The sequence below is a fragment of the Buteo buteo genome, chromosome 12 (assembly GCF_964188355.1).
Source record: "Buteo buteo chromosome 12, bButBut1.hap1.1, whole genome shotgun sequence".
In the NCBI taxonomy this organism is placed as follows: Eukaryota; Metazoa; Chordata; class Aves; order Accipitriformes; family Accipitridae; genus Buteo; species Buteo buteo.
Genome location: NC_134182.1, coordinates 41547400 through 41565746, shown reverse-complemented (window position 1 = coordinate 41565746; position 18347 = coordinate 41547400). Strand labels below are relative to the sequence as shown.

The 18347-nt window shown below is 41.8% G+C and overlaps 1 protein-coding gene across 3 annotated transcripts in view; it reads right to left on the bottom strand.

The window, feature by feature from the left end:
* The window catches only part of LRRTM4 (leucine rich repeat transmembrane neuronal 4), a 275432-nt gene that overhangs the window by 208816 nt on the left and 48269 nt on the right, over positions 1–18347 (bottom strand). The window contains exons 1-3 of one of the 3 annotated variants that reach the window (XM_075042121.1): positions 17447–17611; positions 16984–17193; positions 13340–14886 (exon numbers count right to left, since the gene is read on the bottom strand). In XM_075042121.1, coding sequence (XP_074898222.1) covers positions 13340–14886; positions 16984–16987 — 1551 coding nt within the window. In that variant the 5' untranslated portion in view covers positions 16988–17193; positions 17447–17611. Of the gene's footprint in view, positions 1–13290; positions 14887–16983; positions 17194–17446; positions 17612–18347 lie in introns of those variants that run through there. The other 2 variants (XM_075042122.1, XM_075042120.1) reach the window with 2 other exon arrangements.

Here is an 18347-nt window from a genome sequence, read left to right as displayed (position 1 = left end):
GTCAGTAGACTTGCACTATGGGGATCCATTTTAATTGTAGGCTTCCCAGCAAACAGGTCGGTGCTCCAAAATTGCGCACGCTCCACACAAATGACCTAAATGAGCAGGTGATATATAGGAGAGAGACTTAGCGTAGTGTTGCTACAATACGCCTACCGGCTCTACGGCGGCTGATGAAGGAAGGTCACGAACTGTATCAATGGCATCTGCTTCCAGAAGATGGTAACTGCCACTTTCCCCTCAAACTGCCGCTTTTTTAAACGATAAGACATTACGATCAATTATGTCGGAAACACTGTGGGAGTTGCACACAAGGAAAAAAAAAAATAAGTACCTAAAAATTAAGCCACTAAGTATAAGATATCCACTCAGATGCATACAATCCAAAGGATATATATGTAAACTATCTGATACATCACGCAAATTCTTTATCTGTAGCTCTTCAAAAGTAGAGGAACGGTTAATGAAAAAGTAACAGTGAAGGTTATAGCAACTGTAAACGGTAAAATAGGTTAAAAGACACGCAAGTAAGCTGGGTGCTAAGTCTGACTTTCCAAATCAAGACAGAAATATACCACTGCAAAGTATCACACAATGCCTGAGGTACAATTTAGGCAATGCTGAGAGCTAGGTAGAAGGTGGAAAGATGCGTGCTTCAAGGAGAGAACAGTGTGATGAATTGAGACAGGGAGAAAGATCTGGGCACAGAAGCAGCTCAGGAGAAGTACTACAAGATGGTTTTAAATGGAGCTTGATCCTGCATGGCATTTCAGTTATTCTTGACTGCTGAAACAACCGAGAGCTGTGCTAGCTCCAGTAAGTGTTTTGTAAATTACCCCACTCTTCTGACATCAACTTTGAATCCATCTTCAGCAGTTTATCATGCCAAATTAATGGGAGAAATAAAACCGGTACAATTCCTGGACTCAACAATGATTTTTAATTTTTTACCTATAACCGGAACATTTGTTAATTCTGCAGAACAAGACAGACTTGGAATCTTTGACAAATGCCTTCACTTTTTCCTCAGCCCAATTCCCAAAATCCTCTATTTACAGAAGCTCTTGAATATACTTATTCTGGAATAACACCTACCCTTCAAGAGCCTGTTCTCTTCTGGGTACATAGCTAACTGAACAAATCATTAGCAACCATATCCCCACCGTAGCGGTTCATTAAAAACAAAACAATAAAATTCCATGTAGTTGAGGCCAAAACCCACCACATTTGGGGGGTAGAGGGGGCGAAAGAGCCTTTTCTTCAGGCTATTTGAAAGCAAGCAAGCTAAACAGGCCCTTTAGAGCTGGATGGCAGATATGTAACAGCTTGTCAAATTACACTGAATAATAAAGGAAACGCAGCTTTCACAATTCACACCAATCTTACACAGTAACAGAATACTGCGCTTTGTTTACAAACAGTGACTTTTGCATACACAAGTCTTTTGGTGACTTTCGAGTCAATGCGAACTTTTATTACGCTGCTCTAGCCATGTGCCTTAAATGCTATTTCATAGTATGATAAACCACTAGCATTTTTAATGCCATTACCTTGAGATTGTCACCACTGTTCCATGGAAATAAACGTGGAGCTTGTCACAGACTCCAGCCTGTCTCCTGGGACGTCTCTGTTTTCTCCTCTGGTCTGGGCACGCAGGAACAGGGAGTCCCTGCCCGACGGACCGGGGGGGCTCCAGCACGGAGCGAGGCAGGACCCCGAGTGAGAGATCAGCACCTGGAGACCTGCTCAGAAACAGGGCGAAAGGAACAGCAGCAGGAGAGATGTGCTGAAAACTGCTTACTGCAGCAGTTTAGACTAATATATGTTTTCCTGTAATGATTCAATTAAAATGTAATTTTCTTGAAAGCTAGGAGCAGCCCTATTTCAGTGCGCGAGCCTCCACGTGATTTTCTGGGGTTTTGTTTGTAACCGCTCTTCATTGAGCTGGATAACAGACACGAATAGCCTCAGCCACACATTACAGCTCAGATACGTCATCCTCGCAGATTAACTTAATGTCATTGTGGAGAAAGGAATGATTTTAACAGCTGGACAAGTTATTTTTCACTGTGAAGGTTACTAACCTTTGGAAGAAATTACCGGAGAAGTGGAGTTTTCTCTCTGAGGCCTCAAGCGACTCTCTGGAAGAGGCACTTTTTAGTCAAAATAAACTATTGGTTTTATAAAAAGTGTAACTTGTGAAGTTTTGTGGCCCTTGATATACAAGAAGGCAAAGCAGATGCTAACTGCCTCTTCTCCACCTAATTTTTTTTATGCATATCAGGGTAAAATATCCCCCTCCAATCTTCATGAGACACGAGAGGTAGTGAAATACGAAATGTTATGCCTACCTTTGACTTATCACCTATGTGGAAAACTCACTGAAGCAACATTAATTCTAGTCCCTTGTCTATTACAGAAAAACAAAGAAGTCTAGACCCTGTTCGCAAAAGCTAATATAATAAATGTTTGGGAGCTAATCATAAATAGAAAAAGGTTAATCAGTTCCTCAGCTTGCCGAAGCTTCCTGCACACTGGGACTCTTAATGTATTCAACTAAGAAAAGGCAGCAAAGAAAATAGTTCTAGATTTTGTTTTCAAATAAAAATTTCTAATAATTCAAAATCGCCAGTGGGTTGCTTCCTTTTTTGATTTGTACAATTTGTGCTCCAACTGCAAAAACACACATACTGCCTTCATTTCCCCACTTCACTTTGCATATGACATTGATGGGGCTTTTTAAGCCAGAAGCCTAACGTGATTTAGAGGCTCTGGGAAAGAAAATGAGAATGCTAGGGAAAAAATGGATCAGAAATCTACATATAAAGCATGCAATTGCACTGCGCTGCAGAAAACTACTGGGACAAGGAAGCACCTGAGTAGCTGTAAGTAAGTCTCTCTTGCATCTGAATATAATATAGACATTTTAAAAGAACTAAATAGGCATGTGCTAATACCACACCAAGATAAAGCAGACCACTTCAGACTGGCTTTTATGCTAGGAACAAAACAGACTCCGTAGGAGTCCCTTAAGGCTCCACACAATACTTTTTGCCTTCATGCTAAAGTAGTAGCTAAAGCCCCAACCGTATTCTGTTCGCCACCATGCAGGAGGAGAGTGAAAGGCAATCCTCGCCAGCTGACCTTCAGTGTAAGTAGATGGGAGGGCAAAGACTATGAGACGGGAGAAATTTTCAAAGATTTAAGGATTGGTTTCAATGCTCAAATTCTAATGAAAGTCAACGTGACCTTGCTTTCCTTTTTTCTTTTGACAGTCTGACAGTTTGCAATGAAATGATCTCTCCCAGCTCAGACAATAAATTAACAGCAGAGCTTAGAACGGTTCCTAAATCTTGTGGCCCCCAGCCAGAGCTGACTGGTGGATCACCTTGCTTTCCAAATTCACGAGGTGGAAGGACATCCTCCAGTCTTTGAAAGAAAGGTTGAGCTTCCTGCACAGAAGCTCTCTCCTATATATTCTTGAATCTTATTTAACTCTGAATTATGCCAGTCAGCACAACACATCTCTATACTCAAGACTTCAAGTAAGTGGTACGGTTTCTTTGTCTAATTGGAAGAGCAAGGAGGATCCAGAGTAGCAGATGAAGATCTAGCCTTAGGTTCTTCCACAAATTAGAACTGTAAACAGCATGCAGACCTACATTAAAGGGGAGCAATGCATATTTGCCTAATGGGATTATGCATAATGCACACCTGAGGGTCTTGCCACTAACATCGTTTCTACCTCATTCTCACACACACGGGACAGAGCTGCTCTGAAGCTTGGGAAGATCAAGAGTTGAGTAGAGAGTTTTGAACAAAATCTTGGTCAACTTCAGTATTTGTAGCATTTTTTCCTTCTCGGTACTAAGAATGAAAAGAACTGTAATCAGAGTTTGTTTTCAAGCAGTGTGTAGCCTTATTTAGGTGTTCTGCCCTTTGCCACCTACAGCACAGCAATTACACACCTTCCCAGGTGAACGCCTACCAACCACGTGGGAGCAGGAGGAAAACGACGTTAAGAACATCGAGGCTTCTGTTTCCACAAAATCTTGGATGAGACATGACATCATAGGTGGAAGTAAAATTATTGCTAAAATGGATCAGTCTTAGGACTCGTTCTGTGTGTTCTGACATATGTTTTGTGTGTGTGTGCGTGTATGTGTATACACGCAGACACTGAACATCTGCCCTGACCTTCAGTACTCCTTAACATGCATTCTGTTAAATTAAATGGATAATGATGACCCAGAAAAATCACTTCTCTCATCTTCACATAATGTGAGAAGTACATGGTAATTAACTAGCCTTTAAGAATGACACTGTCAATTATTTCAGGACAATCAAATAATAGCAGAGAAATGGGAGTCTGAACAAGAACGGTGTCAGATGTACAGTTTAAACAATAGCTGTTTTGCCTGTCATTCATACCAAATTACTGCAGGAGGGGGGAAAGAAGAACTATTTATAACCTGTCAGTCTCAAGAAACCACAATTATGATGATTTAATTAACACATGGAGAGGCTTCAGGCAATCACATCGTTCTAAATTTAAGAAGTAGCACATTTCAGGCCCAAGATGATTTAGAACATTAACAAATGCTAGTTGAACCAGGGCAAGAATTTGATGGCCTTGTTGGTTCCTTTTAGAGCATCCATCACGGCACAAAGATAATCCAAATGGATGTGTTAGTGAAAGATGAGAGTAGTGAAGAATCATCTGGGGTTTCAGAGGCCATCACACAGAAGGAGAAGCTGATTTTTAATGAGAACTGAGTTTGAAAGTGAGCAAAAACACACAACTCGAGTCTATTCATCAAAGCTACTCTACACATTGGAAAAGTCTGGAAAAAAATTCAGTTAGGGTGTATGAGAGTGCAAGATACCAAGGGTGAGACTGACCTTCCCATGGAGAACTTGATGCTTGTGCTCAGTGCCAAATAGGTCTTTCCTTGGCCTGATGCCCAGGAGTGAGTTTTAACCTGCGCACAGTGCAGTCACAGAACATGGGATGGCCTTTTCACTGCACAAGACCGAGAGTTGGAGTCATCCAATAAACAGAATATTGTCAAAGGTTTCTTAAAACCTGGATTGCAGTACTCACTAGTCAACTCATCTCCTGCAAGTAAATCGCTCTTCAGGTCTCCATTTCCTCTTTCTATGCCCCACACGTTCAGATTACCTGCTGTGTCCTATTTTCCCAGGCACAAAAAGATTCTTTCAATATTTTCATACGGTGATTAAACTTGGGGTTTGTCAGCTTCTACCCAAACACAAACAGTCATAGTAATAATACTACCATTACATTGAGCTTACCTTCTTTCACTTTCTAATGTCTGCTTCTTACTTGGATTAAAACACCAGTAACATACAGCAAAAGCCTACTTCTTCCATACAAGAAAAAAAAATCTTGACCACAGTTTGCACAGAAAAAAATAATGAACCTCCTGCTTTAAAACTGGTTCTTTGATTGTCTGTCAAAAACTGGGGCTCAAGATTGCTTTTTCTACAACGTATATTTATATCAGTATGCAGTTGGAAGCATTGTGCACACACCCAATGCTGAACGCATCAAAAGATCTTTGTACACTACATAATTACTAACCTCTGCCTGTTGCGATGAAGAACATGCCACATTCCCACAATACATTTAATACAAAGTGACTTAACAACCATCTAATTTTTCTCCCGATGTAACACTTTTGCAATGCGGTTGAATGTTCAGACAGAAAAGACAACGTCCTTATATATGACAAAAGAACTTTAAAAATTCAGTATCAAATCAAGATTAAGGTCAGTCTTTTCCATTTAGGTCTTCACATAAAGAAAACACATACCCCATATACGGGCACACAACATCAACGGTCCACCTTTGATCACAAACAAACTGATCATGCCAGTTTTCCCCACAGGATAAACCCAGAAATATTATTTTTCTTTTTATTGTTGCATATTTCAGAGGAAACTGAATGGTAATGGTGAAAGAACAGGAAAAAAAAAAAAAGGAACCTTCATAGCAAAGAGCTGTTGCATAAGATTGTGATCCACATGATAGAGGAAGTAAAAATTAGGATAATGTTACTTATCTGATGAGTTTTGAGAACTTCAGATAAAAAGTACCATGCAAAAAAGTCCATGCTTTTTTGCCACACAAAGGATAGAAAATAAAGAAGTTCTAGCATCCTCGCAAAGTCCTGTCATTTTCTGTAGGAAGGTGCCCGCTGACAGAGACACAGCCTTGGACCACAAAGCTTTTGGGAAAGACTCTGGCTTGCTGGCATCCGTGGACTTCTCATACTCTAGCCAATTACATTTAAATGTATCTAAAGAACCACAAAAATAATTTTAAAAATGGCTTGCATGTATCGATCTATACTTGAACTAAGAAACAATGGTGGAGATTTTGCTGCAGCTAGAATATACTCCAGATGGTGACAGGTTATAGATGATCGGCATTTTCTGGCCTTTCTTGCCTTCCCCATCCTTGCAGGTGGAACAATTCCCATTCAAGCACCCATGACAACAGTATGACTGATGTACCTACCAGGAAGAGCTTTCTATTTCCTTGTGACTTAAAAAGGCAAAGACAAAACAAATTCATTAGCCCAAGAAGCCGATGTTCCCCTAAAGTAACACCCTTTCATGCCATCCCTTCGCCGCATACTCTGGCTTCTAGCAAAGTTGGAATTTTGCAGCTAGGAACAGAGACAACAGATTTTCCCAGGAAATCCCTCGGAATTGATCCAGTCATCTCTTTGTGTAGATGGAGAGATCTACAAGCAATCTAAGCTTATTTGGCTGCACAACAGGCAGATGTGATAAAAGCTGATTAGTGTCAAAAATGTTTACTGCTGCAGCCCATCTGTGTTCAGTCCTAAAATACCTGGCTTGAAATGACCAAATACCAGGATGTTAGTAGTGCTATAAACACAAATCACACAAGCATTTTTTGTGTCAAAATGTTTACAACGTGGATAGCGTGACAGAGGGTTGCACGCTCCTGTAAGCCAAGCAGCTCCTGCTAGAAAAGCATGCGATCTCCTGAACGTAACAGGTAGACCAGCTCAATGGAAGTAACACACCTGCACAGCCGAGCCCTGAAGCGTAGTCCCAAAGGCTTTGAAACGCATAGGTCTCTTCCACCAGGCGCAGATCGGCTGCCAAAAGGAGTACGTGCCTAGGAGCATCACTGTCAAGAAGCGGAGTAAACCAGCACGTACACAGCTCTGGTTATTTCCAGCACCCCGACCAGCTCAGATCGCTCTGTGCTCTAACGGCCTGGGTAGTTTAGGCAACAGTCTTAACATCAAGAATCAGGTCAACTCTATTATTCTGGAGGAGAGTTTAAGGAACATTTCTGGCAGCGGGATACTTACTAATAAGATTGTTTGCCCCTTTTAGAGCGTGGGGCTTTTTAAAAAAAAATTTTTGGTGTGTGTGTTTAAAAGGAAAAAACAACAAATGAATAGGTTCAACAGATTTCTTCGCTCTTTCTGTTAGCATTCTCCCTCCTGGCATGAGCTACATAATGGACTAAAATCGATTTTTTTTCTCCTTCTTAAAATACTGGCAGCACATCACAGAGTCTGAGCAAAAGCAGAAGAAGGGGTGACAGAAAGGAAAAGAGAGATGGAGAGGGCAAACTGCATCTGTCACAACTCCAGCAACGCAGGAATCCTTCATAGGGCCTGAGCAACGATTATAATAGGAATACTCCTATTTTCTTCTCTTGTACAAAGCTTTTACAATGCAGCATCCTCTCCATTTGAACAGTCCTCGCTGTGCATAACTCAAACCACGAAGTTTCTAGAAAGTGGCAAAATTAGGGGATTAGAAAAAGAGGTGATGAGAAGGACTGCTAGTCAATCAGTTACCCTCCCGGCTGGACATTGTGTTTAAGACTATGACTCCTCAGTGCAATTTCAGAGTTCTGTCAATTAACTGTCAGCCTCTGGATGAGACCTAGTGGAGCAAACGTAATGCCTAAAAAGTAGTGAGGAAGTTTGCAGGCTTAAGTGAAAATCTGGGAGATGCGGGTTCAGCTTCTTCCTTTGCCACTGATGATCTGCATTATCTCAGAGCAAATCACTTTCAAGGTCTCAGCAGCACCTGTACTGCAAGACCAAATTTCAGACAAGCTAATCTCTCACCCAGGCACCTGAATAAGGACTGACTAAGACTTTCAGAAGCGTTCAGCATCCTTCTGCAGCTCCCTTTTCAAATTTACAACCAGTGTCTCAATTGCTGCTGATGCACAGCTGGCTGACTTCTTCCGGAAATACAGGCAGTCATTTTGGGAAATCTCACACTTTACAAGTGCTGAGCCCAGGAAAATTTGCCCCTGTGCATTTATTGCTACATCACTAGTACTGCTAGAGCACAACTTTCTGTATAGTGACATTATACTCGCAGTAACAAGTATGCAATGCTAACGAAGCCTCTGAATGGTAACAAAACGCAAATTTCTACCTTTGGTCCTAATCCTGAAGACATTTCTAAAATTTATTTTCTCCTCAAACCTCTCACTGGCCCTGTGCCTAAAAGACTTCACCTCTGAGCCACTTCTGACATATTTCTTCCAGATATACTGCATGGAGGAAAAGAGCTATCAGCTTAGCCTTTGCTTACTCTCCCAATACAAATACAGCGCTTATGACAGCGTTTCATTAGATTGATTCACCCTTCAGTTTACAACTCAAGTAAGAATTTAAGGTCCATCTATAATCACAAAGAGGTGAAGAAAGAGAGGCAGAGAAGGAGCCATAGCACAGAAGGATATGAGATAGCTAACTTAACAATGCCCATCCTACCGTATTGCAAAACAGAGTCACTAGGAGAACAACCACACCACTTTGTCCCTAAAATGATGACAGCAGGCTATCCACTTAACAACTACTGCTTCTCATACTCCTCACTCACCACCTCCCATAGTCTTCTCTTTGTAAAGCACGACCTGTGGAATCACCTTCCTTTTGCATTCCCCCAAGCTATGACAAACTTACACCTCTGCCATGAAATCCTTGCTGAGTATTCCTTATAAAAACAGCAGGCTGATGACCAAAGCAAATATGATCACTGCTCTTAAAAAAGAAAAATTCTGCCAAACATTGAATGATTTCTCTCATGAGACCATAACACCCCACAAGCTCATGCTTAGCCCCTGGGCAGCCCTTCCAGCGTTGAGTTATAAAACCACAAACGCCCTCGCTGAACTGGAACCTTAGACTGAACAGTATCTGGGCCACGGAGATTATTTTCTTTTTCCTTTTTGCATCTTGTTCAAAACAACACAGTAATGGTGTTTAATAAATAAATAATAAACACCAGTGGCATGTCAACATTTCCTTTTAAATTAGGCTCAAAAGGAGGAGGTCAACAGCAGCCCACCAAGTCTGCATATGCTGCATTCCTTTATCAATCTATTTCTTCCCACTGGCAAGAGGGGAGGAAGCAGAATTCAAAGTGAACATAATTTTGTGTGACTGATTTAGCATGTATGAATACAAGCGACAACCGCCCTGGTTTTCACTCCAATGCACCATAACAGCAAAGATGTACTTGCATGTGAACAGGTGGGCTTGTTTGTCAAGCGCTGGGGTATGGTTAGACATTGAGAAGCAAAAGTGTAAAAAGTAACCTCGCAGGGTCCGTGTCAATCGTCTCTCAAAGGGCTTCACATCAACCGTGCTCAGTTAACACAGAAAAGATGTTCACTTGGTTGGTTGGTTGTTGTTTGTTTTGTAACTGCCAGCCTGAGAAACAGGAGATGAATAACCTTCCAGTAGAAAGAAGGAAACATTTTTGTAGCAATGTTCCTTCTCCCCATATACCTTCATAGTGTGCTATATACAGATATTCTGTGTGCGATACGTATGAAATACATAATATTATAGCTTGGTTTATGAAATTGCTTTTTATGGCTCCCAGATCTTCAGCAAATGTACAAATAAATATGAACGAGAGAGGGAATAAGATGCACATGCACAAAGCAAAGCAAATACCAAAATGAGATAGCAGCAGTCTGCTAACTGGATGGTGAGAGCCAAAATCATAAGCATCCAGTTATTTTAGAAACCCTTGCCAATAGACTAAATAGAATACCATAGGCCAGGTGTCAGTGATTATAATCCCACTGATGCCAAGAGAGTTGCTCCCATTTACAGCAAGCCTGACTTTGGCTCTCTCTCTGTAGTACAAGAAATAATTCATAAAGCACGGACTGGAAAAAGCAGCGATACAAACCATACCTGCAACTCCCCTACTTGCAGTATAAGGACCCAGTGCAGGGCAGCTCTCGTACGCCTGTGTTGCTTTGTTATATGCTAGAAACCTCACCGAACTTAACAACAAACCCCAGCCCTGCTCACATGCGTAGCTGCTGTGAAAAAAAGAACCTGCCTAAACATCTAAGTGTGTTATTTCAAGGCCAGTTCTGCCATGGAAAACAAGTGGTTCATGGATGAGATGAGCTGGATACTTCTAAAACCAAAATCATCACTGTCAACTTAACAGGCAGGCTTACACAGCCTTAGGCCACGCTCAGAAACCATTCGTTACCAGCCAAGCACCATCAACAGAGTACACGCAGGTATCTTCCCCAGGTTGAAATGGAACTAAGCCATTATTTCTTCCCTGAAAGACACACACAATTTTTGGACAACTTAGCTCCTTACAGGCGTGTGGGGGGGTAGACGTGTGAAAGCAGACAATCATTTGAAAAATATTACTGAAAAAAGTACAATCGGTAAACTCATAAGCAATGAATTCTGAAAGGTTGCCTGCCTTCCTTTTGATAACCAGACACTCTTCTCCGCTCTAAGTGGTCCTTTCTGGGAGAAACCTCAGGCTGAGCACAGTGAATGAGCAAGTCAGACCGACAGGAAGACAGGCCTGAGCTATGTCTCACTTGTACAAATTAATAATTTTCCCATAAGTATGTACATCTGGGTAAATTAGTAAATAATGAGATGTTCCATTTTCTTTTTTAACTCCCCAAACATAAAACCTTTTCACTGCTGAAGACACTACAAGGATTTTTTTTCTTACCATTTTTAAGTACTGTACAGTGCATATCTATCCTTTTGCAAGTGGAACCTTGTAGCTATGGAGACGAAGAATGTTAAATCCAAGCTGAAGATAGTATTTCAGTGGGTGCTTATGGTTGCTACATGTGCCTTCAATGATCTGCTGTTTTCTGTCTCCTGAAGTCTTCTGTACTAATAGCCAAGGCATACTAAATCACCACGCAAATACAGAGTGTACTTTCTACCAGTCACAGCCCGGGACAGCACTATCATGTTCAGTACAGCCTTTCTGATTTACACCGTGACCAAGAATCCCACAGACAACACGATACACAATTTGAGTTCTGCAAAGTTGCGCGGCAGCTTAACCTGAACAGAGTAGCGGAACAAAATTGTTCTGGTAGCGCGATAGCACCTGGAAACCAGGTGAACTGGGGTCCCCTTGTGTTTAAGGCTGTGTGTAACAATTGACATCAACAGGAAGAAATTATGCTACATTGACCTTCTGTTACAGACCTGGGAGGACTCTTCAACTTCTTATTTATCTGCCATAATCCAAATGATCCAAATTTCTCCCAAACAACATCACATATTCCCTGTCTTCTGTGCACTATGATCATGATCCAAATTCCGTTACAGATTATGGTTTCATTACATGCACTTTCAGCTATGGCGTGCAGATTCAGCTGTCTTCCATATCATCTTGGTGTAAATTAAACAGCATTTTATTCAAGCTAATGAAACTTCGGTGGTGTTAAACTTGGGCATGAAGAGGAGACAGCCTTTCAGGTCAAATTAATGCTCCTTGTGACAGCCAGTGAAAATCAAAATAACTTTGTTAGCATCACTTACTTTTTTTGTATACTGCTAGCAGGAAAAAAGAAAAAACCCCACACCTTCATTCACACGGTACTGGTAGAAATGACAAGGGTATGACAGGTGGTTTTCTTTTTTGAAGACAACACTGCTCCAGAGAAAGCAACCCCAAAACATACCCTTTTTTTTCTTCCTTCCCCTTAGCTCTGTAGTCCAAAATCAGCTAGGGAATTCAGGTGCAAAATATGAAATATCTTAAAGATGCCCTATTGTCAGAAAGTGAAAACATCCACTTTTTAAAAAATCAGGATCCTAGAACTGCAGCCTGCTCAACACTGCTGAACTTTTAACACACCTTTCATACTACCTGGCTGTCAAAGACATTGGTCAAAATCTACCATAGTCAAATCCAATTTGCATAAATGGAGATGAACAAGTTTCAACAGGCACATTAAGCACTCTCTGGTAGGATGTCCACAACCAAGGAAGCAAAATCAACCGTAGTAGTCCCCTCATACCACATCACGTGCAGGATTAAGTAACAAGTACCGAAATGTAATTGTGCAAATCCTCCTCACCAGGTATAAATGAGCAATGGCAGTCACAAGTAAAAACATTTCTTACGTACGCATTAATAGAGTCATTGACAATACGGCAATGAAAAAACCACAGTATTTTCTTGCCAAAGCTGAACAACAGACAAAAGAAGCACTGAGAGCTTTTCCTATTTTTATTTCCCATGTTGCTGAGTCAAAATCATAACACGGCCTTAAGCACGTGAAGCTCTTGACTCCAGTAGAGTCGTCTCTCAAGCTAAGCCTTCATTGATCACTAAAATGAAATAAAAAACCCCCAAGAATCCCCCTCTCCCAACCCAGATATTTGCAAATGTCCTGTTTGACTTGGGGCCTTTACAAGGCTCAAGCTCAGAAGAGCGAGTAAGGCAGCTTGTGTGTTCCTGCTTCTCCAGGAAAACACCCAAGTGCCTAACTCTAAGGTGATGCTGCAGTCCTGTTGTCCCCCGGTTTACTTGTGAACCAGACAGATAACGCAGAAAATCTTTGGCATTATCTTTAAATAGGCCATAAACCCCTCAAGATTTGGCATGGGGTCTAGAGTAAGGAGGTTTCCGTATTTATTTTTAAACCAGAAAAGGTTCTTAAACTCCTCTGTTTCTATCAATACCTTAAAAAAGAGACTCTCTTGTAGCCACTGCTAATAAAGTGGGTGCAAACAGGAGGAGAACAACACTCCAGATGCCTTTATCATAGTTGTTTACTTCGACTTCATCTATTTTTTTTATGTCTGAATTATTCAAAATAATCACCATCACTTCCCCGAGTGTTGTTATTTAATGAGATAAGCTTTCATACTGAGCAAACCCAAAAGCAAAAGAATCTCATTAATCTTTCTAGCGTTTAGAGACACCTCAAGAGCTTCAAACATTTACCTCGCCTTCCCAGCAGCTGAAATGGTTTTAGGAGGATCATGGTTCATACCTCACATTCCCTGGAGCCAGAGATGGTATACGTGCAGGGCCCAGATCCATTAACCGATACATCCATGGTCTCAGAGTTTGTTGGCTTGTAGTCCACGTAATACTCCTGTAAAGGGGAGTTCATTTGCCTTTCAGACTCTCGGGCCTTTTTCCTGCGCCTCTTCATGAGCGAGTGCTGCTGGAGCTGTTTCATGCTGGCTGGATAGCGCTTCCACGACACGTAGATAACCAACAAAATCATGGCCACGGAAAGAAAGAGGGCCACGCTCCCAGCGATGATTTTGTGAAAGGAAACGTGCTCATACTCTGGTTCCACTCCAGGTGTTGGGAGGTCTGCAGAAGGGCTTGGCGTAACAGACGTCGGCTGGTTGCTTTCAAGTTTGGAAACGGTGGGTTTAGGAATGAAGACAGGTCTCGGGGGGGTTTTGGGTGGCTGGTACGATCTCTCAGTAACCACCACCTGGATTTCAGCACAGATATTATATGTTTCCACAGCATCGCTCACTTTTTCACCCTGGATATGTTTAGGGCCTGCACATATCATAGTGCTCTCTTTATTTCCCTTAAAATTCTTAAGCCAAGTAAACAGAGGGCAAATGCTTCGAGTACATTCCCACATATTTCCGGACAAAGTGATGGAGATGAGCGAGATCCACGTATTGATGGTCTCCTGAGAGATGTTGGTGAGTTTGTTGGAATCCAGGTTCAGCTTTTGCAGGTTGGGGAGGCACTGGAAGGTCCCAGGCTCTATCCCTGTAATGTCATTTCCTGATAAATCCAAGTTGTGCAAGGAACTCCAAGTCCACGTTAACCCTTGGCTAATAGACCGGATCCTATTCCACTGCAAATAAATCGAGCGAAGGTTGAAGAGGCGTGGAAAGTGGGCAAAATTGATCTTAGAAAACTGGTTGTGCTCCAAGTGGAGCTCTGTCAACTTCAAAAGGCCAGCGAAAGCATTACGGGATAAGCTCCGCAGGCGGTTGTAGCCCAAATCCAGAAAGTCAAGGTTGCGGCAGTCTTGGAAAACTCGGATCGGCACCGTTTTCAGCGAGTTAGACCGCAAATGCAAGATCAAGAGTTTACGAAGGCCCTTGAACTGCTCAGACTGCAACACCTGCAACTTGTTGTAAGAGAGGTCCAGATTGCGGAGGTTGGGGACTGGGTGAAATGTTTTGTTGTGCAGATGGGTAATTTTGTTGGAGCTTAGAATTAATTCCTTCAGCCTGCGGATCCCCTGAAATGCATCCTCATCCACGGAGCTGATGTAATTATGGTCAAGATAAAGCCATATGAGCTGATTCAGGCCCGCAAACTGATTTGATTTAAGCTTCTGAATGCTGTTGTACCGTAACGATAAGCCTTGAGACCCTCCAGAAATATTCTGAGGGATGTCTCTGAACGCATGAGATTCGCAGTACACAATCTTGCCATCGCATCTGCAGTTCTTGGGGCAAGCTCGCTGAGCCCCCGCAAGCATAACAAACAGCACCATAGGAAGTAGCACTAACAACACACTCATGCCTCTCAGCTGCTTAATTAAATGGAAACCTACAATATTAAAGAGAAAACAAATGTGCATTGTAAAGCTATTAAGATAAATCGCCAACAGATTACTAACGTCAATGGGGTTTCTAATAAAGCATTAGTGAAGCAGCGGATTTTGAAGACAACCTGTTTGCCTCCTGTCTTGCACTTTTTGTCGTGCAAATTCCTGTCCTTTGAGTTTCTGGCTTGCCATCTCTCCTACCCCGCACCATCACCAGTACTACTCTTGTTATTCAATTACTTTTGTGTGATTTATGATCCCTTAGAAGGACCAAGAGCCTGTTCTCTATTCGCTTTTCTCCTGTACATCATCTCTCAGTGTAGCTGGTATATCCTTATCGCTAGATGCTGAGGTTTTAACAATAAACATATTTGTCAAGTCACTGTGCTGAATGCTCCATAGTGCTGGAAAGGAAATGAGCCAAAGCTTCTGGTATTTATGTGCTGCTAAACGTGTTCCTTAATAGAAGCAATTGCAAGTCCAATTCCTCCAAAAATTACTGCAAAAAGTGAGAAATCTACCTGTCATTAAGTTTGATCCATCTTTAAAACATGTGTTTATTGTAAAATTAGACACTAAGTAAAGGCTTTACTTTTTTGCACCAAGTGATTTGTTTTTAAGAGTAGGTTTAAGTAGGTTTACTCATTATCTTTATGTCCCTAAAATACGTAAATAGATGCACGGAAACGAAGTTCAACCCTATAGAGAAGTATTCCGCATGACACTAGCATAGGACCCCAAAACCACGATAATGGTAGAGACATATTTCTTTCAAATGAATCATAGTCTTAACACATATTCATTTAAAGTTATCTACATGCAGCTGAATACCTAAGCATTTACTATTTTGTATGTACATTATATACTCTGTGAAAATAATACACACAAATACTTACATATAAACACTGCCTTAGGAGCAGCAAAACACAGAAAGTTTAAGGGATATATTTCTATTTCAACTCCCCTCTCTCTTCCACAGCTCTACTGATTTTAAGATTCTGCATTTGAGATGTCAAATTTATCATATAGTAGCAGTGCTGTTATGTGAGGACAGGCACATTTTCCACATTCTTTGAATAATTATGAAAGGGGGTGGAGGGGTTGTCAGAAAACCCAACATACATACGCACGCTTTCCTTAGCCTGTAATAATTTTAGGACTGGTGCCTCTGTCCAGAGTTGCAATCTTGCTAAGAATTAAAATGCATTCTTCCAACAGGAAATATTTTAAGGGCTGGTATCTCCTCTATAAATAATTACTTTACTATTTGTCACACACACAAAACCAACCCTGTGCTGCAGTTATTTAATCCAATTTTAAACCAAGGGGCAATCTGCAAAATAATTCCTAATCTAAAATGCCCCTGACTATGTGTCTCTGCCTTTCACTTTAATTGTTAGATTTTTAATTTAAATCCTCATCTTTTGCTACTGCCTATGTGCCAGCAGCAGCCAGCTAGAAATATGTTCTGGCTGTTACAGACTTGGGGGTTGGGGGGGGGGGGGGAAGGAAGGAGGGAAATAAACCTGTCACACTTGAAAAAATAAGACTGGCAAATGACTGCTGGAAATCTAGCAGCAATATTAGGGGTATCTTTTCAAAGACCAAACAAGCCTTTTCAAAACCACCTATACAAGAAAATCACCCCCTCCCCTTTGCTTCCCACATACTGCAAAGTGTTAACAGTCCTCTCTGACAGCCTGAATAATACCACTACAGGCTCATCGAATATGAATATAAACCCAGAAGAAATTTTGTGTCAGCGAGCCTCATGCATACATGTACTTATCTATACGTGTGCAGGTGTGTGGGTGGGTTGCACAGACAGTGAACGTACTCTCTACAGTCCTTAACTCGGTGCACGCATTTACAGATTAATTACATATAAAACCACTGCAGGAGGAAAGGTGTGTATGTGCGTGTGTGTGTGGGAATACATGATCTAAAAATACAATAGCAAGTACAGTGAGTCACCTGGCAAAGGAATGCGCTGCTGCTGTTTAGACTGTTTCCCCCTCTCGAACAGCTAATAATCCAACTGAAAAATATACGATACGGCTGCAGCTGTGCTAACAAACAAACAAGAAAAGTTCACTTACCCATCCTTTTGTCATCAACAAACGTCCTCCTTTTCCTTTCTCCAGCTGTTTTCTTCTCTCTCTCTCTCCTTTTATGCTTCCCCTTTGCCTCTCTCTCTCTTTTTAAAACTGGTCTCTTTTCTTAAACCATCAGAATCTTCATGTCACAGCACGGTTGCCACTCACATCACCGCCATCCAGCGTGCATGCCAGTAACCCACACAAAGTTCCCTAGAGAGGACAAGCAAGAATTTTGGGGATGAGGAAGGGAAAGGAGAGGGAAGGGGTTGGGGGTGGGGAAGACAGGACGAAGGATGGGGGGGGAGCGTGTGGGGGGGTAGGGAGGGACTCTAAGCTCTGAGAGCCATTGTGTAAGTCATCAGAGAACCAGCAGCGTTAAGTGGCAATCTGCAAGTAAAAGCTATAGCAGACGATGAAGGTAACCCAACTTCTCTGGGAGAAATCAAAAAATCTTTCCCGGTACCTAGCCCTTCTCATGCTGCTGCCTTTTGCCATTCCCAGACACAGCAATCCATCCTCCAGCTTCCCAGCTCCTGAAGCAGGCAGGCCTCCCGGGCTGTGCGAGACCCCAGTTTAAAAGCTACGCGGGATAGGTTTATCCATTTAGCTGGTCAGGTTTAAAGTGTTTTGTAGCTGTGCTGAGAGGCAGCTCTTGTCTAATTCAGAAGGCTTTCCAGAGAGTGATGATGCTTTGGAGCTTGTTGGTGCTAATGTTCTAGTTTGTGATACACTGAGTGCCCTCCACTGGAGAAAACAGATCACACATTAAAGGCATGAACAAGTGATCCTGTCATTGCTATGCAGACTTTCTTCCTTCAGAGAAGAAAATTAAAGACACAGTATTGCCTTGCCCACCGTCATCCCTTCCCGGACACCTCTGCCTTCCCTAGATTATTAAATGTTTATATTGTGGATTTTCTGGCAGACAGTGTAAAACACTAAACAAAACACCTGTTCCCTGGGTATCTGGCAACCTGATCTTTTTCTAATCCACCTGACCTGCATGTTTTTCTTGGGCAAATTCTAAACTGTTTTTCCTTCCCTGTATTCACAGGGTGAGAACAGGAAAAGGAATGTTTGCAGATTAAAAGTGAAAGTGGTGTTAAGGGGGGGCGGGGGGGGGGGCAAGGACACGTACAAAGTGATCATCCACGCAAAAGGCATTTAATCGCATGCATTAAATCCAAAGGTAAACATACTGAAAACAGCTTGGTGGTTCTTTTTTAATCTAAGTGCCTTTTAGTCAGAAAAATACTGAGTTTGATAAGCAATGCAGAACTGCAGCTGCAGAATTAGGGACACCTTTTTTTTCTTCTCAACTCCTCTCCTCCCCCAGCTCTCCCCCAGTCAGACGCGGTGACTTC